General features: G+C 36.8%; 3 protein-coding genes across 3 annotated transcripts; 1 reads left to right on the top strand and 2 right to left on the bottom strand.

Moving 5' to 3' along the window:
• Positions 1-1024: 1024 nt before the first annotated feature.
• LOC121988988 (F-box protein At4g18380-like) lies at positions 1025-2327 on the bottom strand. The gene has a single exon (XM_042542748.1). The coding sequence runs from the start codon at positions 2291-2293 to the stop codon at positions 1232-1234; it is 1062 nt and encodes a 353-aa protein (XP_042398682.1). The 5' UTR covers positions 2294-2327; the 3' UTR covers positions 1025-1231.
• Positions 2282-11498, bottom strand: LOC121988987 (ethanolamine-phosphate cytidylyltransferase-like). The gene is made up of 10 exons (XM_042542747.1): positions 10994-11498; positions 9236-9471; positions 8308-8486; positions 7567-7638; positions 6667-6734; positions 6437-6557; positions 5492-5557; positions 5287-5409; positions 2866-4277; positions 2282-2544 (listed from the first exon to the last, which is right to left on the bottom strand). The coding sequence occupies exons 1-9, from the start codon at positions 11305-11307 to the stop codon at positions 4206-4208; spliced, it is 1251 nt and encodes a 416-aa protein (XP_042398681.1). The 5' UTR covers positions 11308-11498; the 3' UTR covers positions 2282-2544; positions 2866-4205.
• Positions 11499-12469: 971 nt separating this feature from the next.
• On the top strand, positions 12470-13975 carry LOC121990547 (protein LURP-one-related 5-like). The gene is made up of 2 exons (XM_042544664.1): positions 12470-12987; positions 13066-13975. The coding sequence occupies exons 1-2, from the start codon at positions 12784-12786 to the stop codon at positions 13492-13494; spliced, it is 633 nt and encodes a 210-aa protein (XP_042400598.1). The 5' UTR covers positions 12470-12783; the 3' UTR covers positions 13495-13975.
• Positions 13976-15344: the final 1369 nt, after the last annotated feature.

The raw sequence follows: 15344 nt of genomic DNA, 5'->3' as shown, positions 1-15344 counted from the left end.
AAACTTCTCTTCATATTCTTCTTCATTCAAGTCGGATGTAAAATTTTTTATCAGGTTTAGAAAAAATTATCATCCCTATCTATCTCTGTACTCTTTTCCTGATGTCTTATAATTACTTTAATCAATGATTATAATTAGCAGACAGATTATTAATTTCCATTTCCCCCCATGTTTTTTTTTTTGGTTGAAAAAGGGATTGGGCAGAAGCCACCAATTTTATTAAGTATTATAAGTCAAATAAAGACCCTCCGAAAAGAATCAAACACTATATTATAAAACAATAAACAATAATATATAAACATTGGCCTCTCCACTTGCTTGAAGACAATAAATCTAATTCAAGTAAGTTAGTTCAATTCAGAAGTTAGTCTTAATGTTCTTGCTTAATCCCAGAACATAGTTTGTCACAGCATCTGCAACTGTGTCAGGGACTCTTTAAAATGGTCCCAATGTCTGTGTGCCATCAATAGGAAATTGATCTGGAACACTGCCACTGGAGTCTTGTGGAAAGGATAACACTGAATCATTAATCTAAGTATTAATTTGCAATTAATATTAGTAGAACCATGTTTCAAAAGGCCATTATTTGGTGATGTTGCTGCTGATGCCAGCTAACAGATCAGCAGCATGCAAGATGATACCATTTCAGTTAAGTCAACGAGGTGATCTCATGATGTTCATTGTTTAACAAATGCAGCTAAAAGATGTCACAAACTCAACAACTACACTGAACTCAAAATTTCTAAATTGCTGAGAGTAAAGTGAAATACTAAGATTTAACATCAAAGAAGTATGAAAGTTGTTTCATTAAATGGATGCAACAACTTTTCTATCTACACTGCATCAGTCCGTTGATTTTTTTTGAAGCTGAATAATCTGTAAAGAAATTTTGGCCATCCAACGAACGCACTGAGAAATAAATGTTAACACAACCATTTCCACCCTACAATTCGGAGCCATATGGGAGTTAATAATGAGCAAAGAAAGCTGATGCACAATGCAAGAGCAGGGAATGACTAGCATAGAAATAATAAGCTACAACAGATATTTCATATTAATCTCATGTAACTTCTACATGCATAGTTGTTATTGCTATACAGACGCAAAGCATCATAGGACAACACAAACTAGTTCACACCTAAGGTAAGATAGCAATTTGCACTTTCAGGAAGAGTTTAGAGGATACAAATGCTACTTCATCAGTGTGGAGAAAGAGGGAAAGTTCAATCATCTAGAAACCATTCATTTCCAGAAGGTATGTCCTTCGCTTCATCAGAGTCTTCACTGCGGTCTTGAATGGGCCGTCAAATGCTCCAGAAATGAAGGCATCAGTTTCAGTCCTTGTATTGGCAGCACTGCCTCCATCAGAAGATGGCTTGATACAAACTAGTGTTGCTCCTTGTAATGCCATCCCACCTGGGAGTTCCAAGATGGGCGCATATTTTAACTTCATGTTAGAAGCTGGAACTTGTGTCCTGTTTGAAGATCCCAAGGGTGCCAGTGGCTTCTCCCTAAACTCCTTGAGCTGTTCTTCGCCCATGCACAAGGTTCCCTGCCCATCAGTGTCAGTCAAAACCAAGCTCTTCAAAGTTGGATGGTTCCTTATGATAGGCCGGAGAAGATAATGCCTTGTGGAAGCAGCAATAAGCGAGCTTATTGTCCAGACAACACGTAGCTTGAGACCTCCATTTGTGTAGAATGATTCAGGAATGCTTCCATTGTCTTCTACAGATGCTTCGAGTTCAGAAGAGACAGGCTTCTGATCAACCCTAGTACCTCCTAAGATCACACATTTCTGGAGAGTACTTCCAAACTCAGCTCTCCATTTTAGAACAACCCCTTCTTCAGTTCCAACATCGCCTGATGGAAGTTCAATCCGGAGGTTGTGGACATGGGTGAAGTCCTTGAGAACTTGTGCAGGGGAGTGATGGGAGAGCTGTGGGAAGACAGGCTTGTTACTTCCTTTGATGCTGCGGAGGTTCAGGAAGGGTTTCAGGAGCGAGGAGAGCATCAGTTTTATGAGGTTGGCAAAAAGGGGCCGTTGCCTGGGAGAGGATGAGCTTAATGGATCGTCAGAATCACCATCAACAGTGACCACACGATCAATCTTAATATAGACATCATGGACCGTGAAGACAAGAGAATTGAACCGCTTAGAAACAGCAGAACAGCGGCCTAGCGATCTAACATCTGCAAGCTTATTGAAGATTAGGAGAACAATTGAGTCAGGTAGGAGGTCGAAATGATCCAGGTCAGAGGAAGGATCAGCATAGATTCTTGCTTTTGGTTGCATTTTTTCCCTTTTCTCTTTGGATTTTGCTACCCAACAAAAAGTTCCTTCCCTGAGATTCCTCTCCAACTTAATGGAGATGTTGATGCCCAAACGTTTGCAATCTTTTGGAATTTCCAGTTCCCAACACTTGAGAGACGTAAGAAACACAAAGGAGATCAAAAAGTATATTGCAGTAGTAAAAAATCAACTTTGGATGTCACATTTAGCTACTGCCATGGGCGAATAATTGGACTCCAAGCCGAAACAATGATCTGAAGAAAATTAAAAAGAACAATCTCTGAATCAGAACAACTACTGCACAATCGAAGCATTTTAAGGTGATCAAATAACATCTGAATAATCAGCTTCAAATTAAAAACTAAAAAAATAATTAAACAAAGAAGGTGAACCTCAGATCAGTTCAAATTATTGATACCTAAAAGTAGAAATCCACATTTTCGTCAAGGAAAAACACACAAAAACCGCATTAAAACGATAGAAGGCGCGATCTTTAGCTTGATCTTGAACCGGAAAGAAAACAAAAAACGAAGAGGCATTTCTGAAAAAGCAGACATTAACTATAGATCCATTACCAATTAAGACCCTTGGAACAAGAACTCCTTGCCTGAAGCTGAGCAATAAGCGCATCGGCTCACAGGCACCCAGTCTCCACCTCAAATCCCAAACAATCAGCCAAAAGCCGCCGCTGTGAAGTCGATAACGAGCGCGAGGGCGTCGATCGAGCTCCCCAAATAAAATCTCGCCAGTAGAACCGAAACCATAGGTTTCAGACAAGAGATTAGGGTTCTGGAAAGGAATCTCTGTCTCTCTCACACACAAAATGGGGCGGTGGCTTCGTCCACCTCTCTCACTTTCGTCTAACGCTGGAATACAGAAAAAGCAATAGTTAACGGCACCGTCGAAGCACGTGACCTTGTCGGACATTGTGCCACGGGGGGTTATTTCCCGCTGGATCTTTATCCCTTTTCGCATACATCCTTTATATTTGTCCTTTTAACAGAAAGAGCATTTACTTTCTCAGAACGTCTCAACTACGAATTTAGATTAAAATAAAGGGCAAAATTTATGAAGAGTTGCGTTATTTATCACTGAAGAGCACCAACTAACCAATTATGTTAAAATGAAAAGGACTTATTTCAATATTATTATAACGGCTACCACTATAGTAAATTAATTTAATCAAAATTTTTATATATAAAGTGTAATTATATTAGAATATTATTTACTAATTTAAAAAAAATACTTGATCAAATCTAATTATAACAATTATGACAATTATAATTTGTTAACCACCTGGTTAACAATTGGCCATTTTAGCTCTTAGTTACCGAACTGGGATGGCCGAAGATACCTAAAGAAAACCCATTGAAGCTCGGGCTGGAGTAGCGAGATATAATCATTAATAAAACACATTTATACAAGTCAAAACTAATAATAAGAGCAAAAGTGATGGATGCCAGTTTCATTGATCCCACGAGATACAAATAGATAAATGATATAAGACATTTTACTTTAACGTAGTGACTTTTTGTATAGAGAAGGTTAAACAGCCAATGAGATATTTTACATTCATTGAAAATTAACCCAAGGCTTATTGGAATAACCATCTATACAGCTACCCACTGCACCCATCCATAGAAGCAACCAAAACTAATAATAAATCCATCGATTGTTGCCCCAGACTATTGAGGTAAATAACTGACAAAATTACACCCTGTAAACTGATATATATATATATATATATATATGTATGTATATATATATAGTAGCTGCAGAATGAGTTTCTGTGAAAAATTATAGAACAAACAAAATTCAAGCCGATGAACTTGCTCGATATTGCAACAACTGCCCCTGCAGGCATTAGAAATGTAGGGCTTTCAAGAATAATGTTTCCTAGTTCACTAAGTGGGTGTTAGTCACCGTTGACATAGCTTTTGTTCTCGTAGTACCTCCTTTCACTTGCTTCCTTTTTCTCGTTTCTTTTCTGCACAATGCAAAAGCACTGCCACTTAGTATGGCCTCCCATAAATTCACTCATCAAATGCACAAAATCAAATTGTTGAATAATTCAATACGAGGCAACTAGCAATGTGATCTAAATCTGCAAAATAGTTGTGCAAGAAAGGGTTTACCAAATCAGTAACCATTCATTTTATTATTCAGGATTATGTACTGTGACAGTCAGATACTGCCTATGGTTAACCAAACTTATTAACAGCAAGATCATTGATGACAGCAAAACCATGAATAACAGTTGCAAGTATCAGCGACTAGCTAAGAGATAGCAGAAAAGATTAATTTTTCAAATACTTTATGGAATTACCAGTGTCAAAAGAACAGACACAACGTAACCTACATATGCATGAATAATCCATAGATCAGATGCTGCCCGGAAGAAAACTAGAACCTTCCAGGAGCAAGCAGAAAATCCAATCTCTCACCTGCTTATAACTAGTAGAAACCCATATGGCTACCTAGTCTACATGTGCAGTTGAAACAAAGTCTTATTTGGTTCATTAAAGCCAGTTTATTTACTAAATTGAGTCAAAACTCTAAGCTACCTATTTATGGCTTATAACTAGTTAGCATTATCTTAAACATTTCTTCTATTTATTATTTAATGGTTTACCCTATGTATGTTTGTCATTTTTATCACTATGGTATCTTTGAGCATTTTTGGTACGGAAAATGTTTGTCTCTGCCACTGCATATTTTCTATGCAGATAGCAGTTTGCATGCACTTCATACCTTGCTAGCAGCATCAGTTCTTGTAGTACAAATTTCCTAAGGTGTGTTTTATGACTATGCTATAGATAATGAGACGAAGCATGTAGGAATGAGTGGATGACCAGCCGACCACTACTGCAGTTACATGAATGATGAATCAAATATGGTAGCACATCAACCTTTAGAATCTAATAATAAATAAGTTGTCACAGGAAAACAGCAAACAAAAATGTGTCTTTTAAAACATATAACCTATTTGACCGTACCTGATATGCTTCATGATTAGAAACAATTCTCTTGATGATTGTACTAGTTGTGATATCTAAAGGACTTTGTAGTTGCTTGTAGATTCCCATAGCCATGGGAACAGAATATGGATTTGAATCCTCCTATATAGTTATGCAATAATGGTGTGAGTATTCCTGCTATTCACATTCCTATCTTATTATTTGTACCAGAATATTAAGGTACCTTCAGGAAATCCATATTTTCAGCTATAGTTCCATGAACCACCAAAGAGATATCAAAGGTGGTAATCTGCAGCATAGAATTGTCAATTAATCTAGCAGTGGATACGAGAGAACTTGTCTAGTGCTCAAACATTCCAATAAAAAAAATAAATGGATGGGGCAAGTTATTAGCACCTAAACAAGCATCCTCCCAAGCAAAGGTAACAGCATATAATAACAGAAAGAAAATTAGTGCATAATTAATACCAATTTTTTCATGTGCATCAGCCAAAGTTCTCGGACCAAATGTTGAAATTCAAAGAACTCTTAAGATTTAGAAGACGTAAAATCAACTATAAATGTTAACTATATATCCAACAATAATTTATCAAATCGTATAAGATGCTGATCCTCATCAACACACGAAGGATTTTGAATCAATATAGTGAAGATCAAACTCAAAGGTATAACAAGCAGCATTTGTTCATAAGATTTATTTTTGTCTTTGACCAGGACGTGTTCCTCACCACATTTGATGTGAGACAATTTCCTATTGGTTCATGGGCGACAAGACTAAACCCCTCCTAATAGTGTCATTATATGGATTTAAAGCCTTGGCCTTTGGTGGAAAGTCTCTCAGAATTAGCCCGCTCACCACTATACCAAACAACTATTTACCTTAACCCACATTAATTGGAATTCCAACAACAACAATGCAAGATGACTATTATACCAATTCACAAAAAGACTACTCAGACTATTAATTCTGTAAGAGTTATACAAGAAATATGATTATCCATACTAACACGTCTTTTATATATCTGTCAATAACTACAGAGATGATAAAGCAATAACCATCTTATTAGTGCAACCAACCAAAGCTTTGATTAAGAATACAATTCTTTTCTTGAGAGAAACCTATTCTAACAACCCAAGATCACACAAAGAAAGTATGACAGTGGCCTACCATATCTTTTGAAACTTCCCAAGGAGCACCAATTATCACTTCATCTACATAACGACAGGCCAAAACACTCAAGCTCCTCTCATGGAGATTCATTATTGGGCGATGGAGTCCTCGAGTGGCACTGTGAATGAAATAAGACCAAATGATCACTACTCTTAAGAAACTTTCACAACAATACACGAAAAATGTCTGCTGAAGATATTATGAGCCAGCAACTGATGTAAAGTAACCTGATTGTTTGATCTGTATGAATTCCTACAAGTAGGAAATCTCCAAGTTCTCGAGCAAGTCGTAGTATCTGTACACAAGACAATGCCAGACTGGATGTTAATGTCAAAAAGAAAAGTTCTGCAACAAAGCAACCAAAAACTTTGTTATAACTATCGAAGAGGAAAAAAGGTAAAATGCCATAATGATCCATATTGTACACTGGATATTTTGACCTTTTGTATAATTAATGGTGAATATATGAAGTTAATTCAAAATCCAAAACAAAAGAAATGATTTGAGCATGCTAGAAGAATATCAGTAACAGAAACGATTTCACTATTTATGCCCTAAAACAGAGGAAAATGACCTAAAACACTATCTAACTATTCACATCTAAATTGTTGAAAACGGTGTTGATTAATAAGTTGGGAATTCAATAATTTGACCACAAGGTTGATGACTCATATGTTTGAAGCATGACAGAGCAATGTATAAGACCTAAGCATGGGACTAACCTAGGCTGGTGTTTGAGCCTTAAATAGTGGAAGTGATTCAACTATTGATTGCATAACTGAGATCATGATGTGCTGGAGCATGAAGCATGCAATTTTGCCATGCTCGGAGTGAGGCACATCCATATGCAAATAAAAAAAATTAAAATCACAATAAATAGCTTGAAATCTAAATTTTTATTTTATTTCTACAACTTTATTATTGTTTTTTTGTACTTTCACTATTTCTAGCAAACTTGATCTATATTCCCCAACTTTTACAAGATTGCAAAACTATAAAAGAGACTCCCATCTCATTGTTCTAGATATGCAATTGACATATGTGAAACGTGTTGACTTTTAGTCCATCATATAATCGCATGCATTTATGATACACAATATAAACAAGGAAAAGAAAGCATAGCACACCTCCACATGTCCAGCATGGAATAAATCAAATGCACCATCAATGTAAATGATACGAGCATCAGGTCCAGGACCCTGTATGAAAATGGGAAAAGATAGGCACAGATGAATAATGTGTCTAAAGCCAAAGAACAAACAAGAACTAATAGATTATTAAACAAGTGTATACGCACACACAATTCACTGTTTGTATATGCACTAAATTTGCCATCATTATCATTGTGGAGAAAAATTAGAAATAGTAGAGCGGTTAATTTTAGGTTTTTAATCCAGAAATAAAAGATTAAATGAGAAAAAACAATTTGCTATACTTAGAACACAGATAATGAGCACATGTTTTCTAACTATATATTCATATGAAAATACCTTCTATGGCTGCTATATTTTATCTCCAAAGGCCAACACCATGTCCAAACCATAAGAACCATGTCTTATGAATCACAGTAAATATGAGATTGACTCCAAAAGGGGGGAAGATCAATTATATAAAATAATACTGCTTTTCTTCAAGATTTAGGATGGTCACACTAAAAGAACAATTTGCAAAACCTTAGAACAAATCTAATAGCATAAATTTTGCCAATTACTAACTAAACATCAAAACTATTCAGGTTGTATTATCACCTACAATTAAGAAAATATTGAAAAAAAATTATGGTGATGAATAGAACTGATAGTCAAATAATAGTAGCAGATATGTGAACTCAATTAATAAAAGCTACTTAGAAATCTCCAACATTAGACCTTGCCATTTGAAAATTGCACTATTCGCCGGGATGTAGGCAAGAAATGGGAGATCCGAGTTCCTGTAGCAGACCCTACATTGTCAACTTTCAGATTGTGTCCATGGCTGAACTGCCGTTGCAAAGAAGAATGGTTACTGCCATTTAGTGATCTCTCCCTTACACAAAGTAGCATACGACCTGTACATGCCGTTGATAATGAAAGAAATAAGTTAATGCTTTGACAATTTAGAAAATTATCCATCATTATATACAAAGGAGAATCAACAGTACATGACCACATGTATTGAAACTTGGCCCCTAGAACTTGGTAGAACACTAAAAAAAGTGGTGAAAGTGATAGCGCAACAAGCTGCAATTTACTTGCATGCAGTGAGAGACCTCCAAGAAGTTGTTGCCATGTGACCAAACGGTCACGGGTTCGAATCCTAGAAATAGCCTCTTGCAAAAAACAGGGTAAGGCTGCGTACAATGGATCCTTCCTCGGGACCCCACAAGGCGGAAGCTTAGACCTCCAAGAATTCAGATTGAATATTTCAAGTTCATAATGTAAAAAAATATTACTCTATTTACGTTAAGTCAACTTAAATATAAGGCTTGGCTAATCAAATCTCATTGCTCGCCTACCCATGAAGTACGCATTCAAAATATAAAACTACAGATAGGTTCTTTCCTTATTGCATAAACATTTTGGATAAGATACTTTAATCGAACAAAGAATTCAACCCTGTCAAAGGTGAAGTGAATTTTCTATTTAAAAATTCTGCTCAATAAGCCTATAGAATCATATTATATATACACACTCTGTCATACTAAATGAAATGCACATCTGAGTTCCAAACTAATTGCATTTTAAAATTGACCTTTCCTACCAAGAAAGGACTAGAAATTAGAAGGGCAAAAAACAAAATCAAGACAAGGATAAGTACCAACAATATCAGTGCTTGATACTCCTTCTGTTCTTTTAATTTGCTTGTATCGGCCAGCCTTTTTGGCCAGAGCATATGCATCAGTACCATCTGGAAGGAGGCAAGGGTCATCCCCATGGATGATGTAATCTATATTGTATTCAGTGAATAACTTATTCATGAATTCTTTAGTTATAGCATAAGGAGCATCTTGAATGACCTCATCAACCCACTTCACTGCACCAACCATTGTCATCCTAGAAAAAGGGAAACATGATGTATTACCAAAACAACTAATGAAATCATGTACTGTAATTGTACAAGGCAAATCAATGTCATTAAGACTAAGGATGTAATCAATGTTATGAAAACCTTTTCGTATATATATAAGTTGCTCTTTACTGGTCATTTCATGTAACCTGACAGTAGAAAGATGAAAGTAAAGGAATTGGTGGATAAGTAAAACAAGTTCAAATGACAAGGGACAAAGTATAACACCATGTTTCCTAGTAGGGAGAGAAAATGGTGATAAGTAAAACAAATTCAAATGACAAGGAACAAAATATAACACCATGTTTCCTAGTAGGGAGAGAAAGTGGGGAAGAATGGAATGGAAGAAAGAAAGTGAAATAAAAGGTCCAACACGAGGAACAACAATTTCAGACAGAGAAAAAAAAATTCACAAGTAGAGATATAATCAATTTTCAAATGAATAACAGGGGAGGTTTGGGTCCCTTTTAAAGACTCCCACGTCCCATCCAAGTAAAACAGAAGATAAGTCAAACTATTTTAGGAACAAAATAATTATATACGTAAAAGTCTTCAATAGAACTTGGGATAAATCTCCTATTTTCTGAACAAAATAATTACCAAATCAAATTCCCTTGCTTAACTTATTCTCTTAAGTAAAAGATCTACCAAAATAAGCTTTAGCCAAGTCTAGAACCTTTGAAGATTAAACTCCTGATCTAATTATTTGCCCCTACCAAAGGAGAAATCATCAACTCAAGGTGAGTTATCAACATCTTTCTTATGTCATCACTTCTTATGCATAAGAAATAATTGTCTCGCCAATTTTGTTCAACATAGTTTTTTCATTATCTTCTTTAGTTGTCCCTTCCACTATATGAAAAATTAGTATATCTTCGTACTTCTTTTGGATCTTGATGAATTGAACATTAACTTCCTCTCCAGCATCTATTTCAATGAATAAGAAAATGTCATGATTGTTCACAACGTGTGAATATGGTTAGCAACTCCACTATATGCATGAAGTGTGGAAATAATAGGACGAGAACATTCGTATAAAAATTGGAGGCGTGTGACCTACCTATGATAAAGTGATAAATACTTGAATATCCTCTCTGATTCGAAAATTAAATTAAGATTAAAATAGAGTAAGTTAAATAAACATGCACCAAAATCAATTTTGGATGTGTAAATGCTTTTGGAGTAAACATTATAGGAATGCTTCCTCTCAGCTTGGTGGATAACAATAAAAGGCAAAAAGACCAAACAAATGGACACAAAGCAACTACAAATGGGCGTGCTGGTAGATATCTTCATATAAGGTGTAGAGACAGGATGAAAAAGAAACACCAAATGAGCTTTAATTACCGAAGAAATCAATGTCATGGCTGCAATAAAATAAACTATGGAAATTGACCGATCAATTACCATAAAACTAATGCTTTATTAGAGAAAGGCAATACAATCACTAAACCTAGAACCAATTTGGCAATTTCTCAAGCGACATAGAGATAAATCTCAAATATGCACCTTTCGTGAAGCGGGGTGACGGGCGGCCCCTTATTCGCCTTGATCTCGTCGTCACTCACCACCCCAACAACAAGCTGGTCTCCGAGGGCGCGAGCCTGGCGCAGGGCATTGCAGTGGCCGTAGTGCATCATGTCGAAGCACCCATCCATGTAAACCCGGACGGGCTTCTTCCTCCTGCGGCGGATCCCAGGGATCCGCACCCCAGAAAGCAAAGACTTGAGGCCAACAGAAAATAAGGAGAGCGCGACCAAGAGGCAGGCCGCCGTGAAGCTGGGGCTTCCAAGGACCTCCATGGCGCATGCTCCGGTTACCATAGGTAGGAGATGGATCTGTGTGCGAGATCTTGGATTTAAGAAGTTGAGGACCCTTCTTCGGAGCTCAACGGCGCTCGCCGGAGACGAGGAGGGAGGCGGTTGGTTGATAAATACACGGGAGGGAGGCGGATTGCAACCAGACGCTTCTTTAAATCGATTTTTCCCTTTTTATTTTTTTTATTTTTTTTTTGTTCCTCCCTTTTCTGCTTTTGTTTTGGAATCGAATGGTATTAAACTCCCGACACGATATTGAATCGTTTTAAATATGTTATTTATTTTTGCAACAAAAAACTAATGATTTTTGCTCCAAACACGTGGAACTACAAAAATTACACCAAACTTAAACAATAAAATAAAATATTAATAAATCAACATGATTTTAAATAATATATAAAATTATAAAAAATGAGAATTTTTTGAACCCTAATAATAATAATAATAATAATAATAATAATAATAATAATAATAATAATAATAGTGTGAATAAAGGAACCCACCAACTAAATACTTTTGTTACAGTAGAGGGAGAAAAGACTTAATGGTGAAGGCAAAGGAATGAAGTGCGCCATAGCCATACGCTTTGCCAAACTCTAAAATTCTAACAAAGATAAACACCAACTCTTCAAACCCAAACTTCTAAAAGGCATTGAAACTTCAAACCCTAAATGGTACCTTTCACTAGGACACGCAACTCAAACTAATGGGTTGAGCAAGTTGAGTCGATTGAACAATTTGATCAACTAGGGCAAGAAGACTGACAAGGTGGACGAGCAGGGTATTCCTTTTCAATTGCTCCTAATATTCCTATCAACCAAATCTACAAATGAAAATGATCTATTTATTCTATTTTGCGAATCTAGCCAACAAAAGTCTATATTCTCTATTCCTTTTTTCCAATAATGAATCATGTCAAATGCAAATCTTGCATGAAGAACTGGCAAAATCGACTTTTTAGTAATACAATTTGTCAGATGTAGGCACACAGTTGGATTGAGAGATAGGTAAGCCACAAGGGATTATTCTAGTAAATCCTTCTTTACAGATCTTGCTCACTGGCATAATCCTGATTGTTCAACTCTAGATAGCATTCATACCAGGAGTGGAAGTTCCCTTGGTTTTGCAGGGAAAGAACAATCGAATATTTGCTTTACTTTTGCTGCAATTGTGCCTCAAAGTTACACCAAAACATCAGCCAACACAATTGGTGGGATCCAAAGCTCCATGCTTTTGTCCTTTCGGCTGATTAGAATACCACTGGGAATCTCATTCTCTGTGTCATTGTCTTAATCTCCATGTCAAAAGAGAAGACAAAAACTTTGTCATCTCCTACTGATCAGCTTCCACCACTTCAAAAATAGACCAAACATGCAACCTCGCCATCATGTAAGTGTGCTTTGGAACACATTGAAAAATGTCCAGGGTTGATCATATCCTGGCTGAGTAATTAAGAACGACAAAGAAGAAGAGCTTAGTACGATGATCCCAGATCATCCATCAGTATGGACAGTGTGGAACAAGTCGAGCATGGGTTTTCAAGGAACAGATGGCTTCTCAATCTATGATAGAAGCGGAAGGCTAGCCTTTCGCGTCGACAATTATTCGAGGAGGCGCAAGTATCTGGAAGGAGAACTCTTGCTCATGGATGGGAATGGGAAGCCTGTAATTACTCTGAGGCCTCAGGTTCTCTCTTTGTTAATTTCTTTCACTCTTCAGTAAATAATAAAAGAACACTTACGACAATGCCTTGAGCATCTACAGATCTTGAGCATGCATAACACATGGAGGGGATTCAAAAATGAGGATGGAACGGAAGAAACTCAAGCATTTTCAATGAGAAGGCAGTCGATTCTTCATGGGTCTGAGAAAGCAGAGGTGTTCATGGACAACTCCACCAACCATGCTCCTGTCCCCAGCTTCAGAACCGAAGGCTGTTTCAGAGCAAGAAACTGCAAGATCCTAGACAGCAAGGGCGAGGAGGTGGCTTTGGTGAGTCACAAGCAGGTGAACAACTTGGTTACATTGGGAGATGAAGTGTTCAGCCTCGTCATTCAGCCATGCATCTGTGCTGAGCTCGTAATGGCTTTTCTAGTCATACTGGACCGCATCTGTTGGAAGAAGCTGTTTCGAGCCATACCTGAATTATACACAAAAAGTTGTATTTTAAATCTCATTTATCTTATAAAATAAAATTTTAAAATTCAAATAGTCGAAATTGAATTAGAAGAGATCGATGGGTCATACAAAAATTTTTCATAAACCAATAGGATAAATTAAGAAATATTTATAGCGAAGACTCATCAGTCATTTATCTAAATTTTATTATTATTATTTTTTAATTGGTATCAAGTACCTAACTTACGTCGAACTAATCCTGGGATTCATCAGATCCCACGAAAATTTTATTTTTTAATTGACACAGGGCATCCATTGTTTCGAGGATTGTTCGGGGAAAAATAGACTTGGATGGAGATCACAGCAGTGCTGTCACAACTGAAGAAGATCAACAGCTGGTTGGATACCGCGGTGAGCTCACCGGAGATAGATAAATTGATGGAGAAGGCTGAACGTCTGAAGCTGAAGATATATATGGGTTTGTGATCACTCATGTTGGCTCTCCATTTGAAAACTCCATTCTTCTCTTATAGACTTCCATTGGGGACTCAGTTTTTATTTCAAACTGTGGAGGGCATCCCCAAACAGATGTGATTTATCCACTCAATGGTTGTATGCTATATATCTTTTCAGATAATATCTATAAGCTCTTGTTACTATATGTTTATGAATGATAATAGTAGCAAGTTTGAGCATGATCAATGTTCAAATGACATGCTCCAACTAACCTTTACTTTTGAGCCTACTTGACTAACACAATAAATACTTTTTATAGTGATTACTTTACTACTCTCAAGCGACCACATTCTCTCCTCACATTCACTACTCTAAAAAGACTCGAATATAACACATCGTTTTTAATTCATGTTGTATTAATCTTGAAAATTAAGAAACAACTAGCAAATGTTTGAATTCCAAATTGAATTTACGGCACCATTAACTTACAACTCAAGGATAGCTACCACCGCATTGAAACTCAACATAGGAAATGGTTTATCATTTTATTAGCTGAAAACCGAGAGAAATGATACAGGAAAACTGTGATAGAGATTGACAGGCATACGAAGAGAAAACAGTGACCGACGCACTAAGGTTAGCTAAGAAGAATTTAGACAAACGGTGTAGATGACTCTGAAAGAAAGATGCTGCTCCTTTCTCGACCCGTCATCGCCATTGTTTTCTTTTAGTATGCAATGTAGACGCCGCCATCTCCGCCAGTAGCCGTAGCTTCTGTGTCCCGGGCCTTTGGCGGAGATGACGGAGTCTTCATTGCAGCAAAATCAGGCTCATCGAGCTCACTGGTTTCATGAATTTGAGTGTCAAAAACTTAAGGCTCGTGATTTACCCACTGAATTTATGTAATCAAGGCTCATTACTCACCCACTGAATTTATGTAATGAAGGTTATTACTCATGCCCTTCATGTAATGAAGGCTCATTACTCATGCCCACTGAATTCATGTAATAAGGACTCATTACTCATGCGGTCATGCCCTTCATGTAATGATGGCTCATTACTCATGCCCACTAAATTCATGTAATGAGTAGCACAACAACCCGTATCAGTCGGAAGGAATTCGTATGACCATTTCAAGGTGCATTTTCTCTGAAGTTAGAACAGTAGTGCCATTTGAATATTTGATCCACAGAGGATAACTATCGTGCCATTATTTCGTCTAGAAGAAGCATATATATTAGTTGACTGAGCCGGAAAGGCCCAAACTCGATCTGTTATGGGTATCAGATATAACCAGCCGAGCCTGATTGAGCAGTGCATGGGCCACGCTAGACCTGATTGAGTTGTGCTCAAGCCACATAAGCCTGAACCTATCTATTTTTTCTTAATAAATGGTAAAATAAAATAAAAAAAAAATATCTAAAAAATTAAAGAATAAAAAGAACAATAAATCATATAAATATTTTGTT

Source organism: Zingiber officinale, chromosome 6B, assembly GCF_018446385.1.
Source record: "Zingiber officinale cultivar Zhangliang chromosome 6B, Zo_v1.1, whole genome shotgun sequence".
Classification (NCBI taxonomy): Eukaryota; Viridiplantae; Streptophyta; class Magnoliopsida; order Zingiberales; family Zingiberaceae; genus Zingiber; species Zingiber officinale.
The sequence above is the reverse complement of the archived record's forward strand: the minus strand, read 5'-3'. Positions and strand labels throughout refer to the sequence as shown.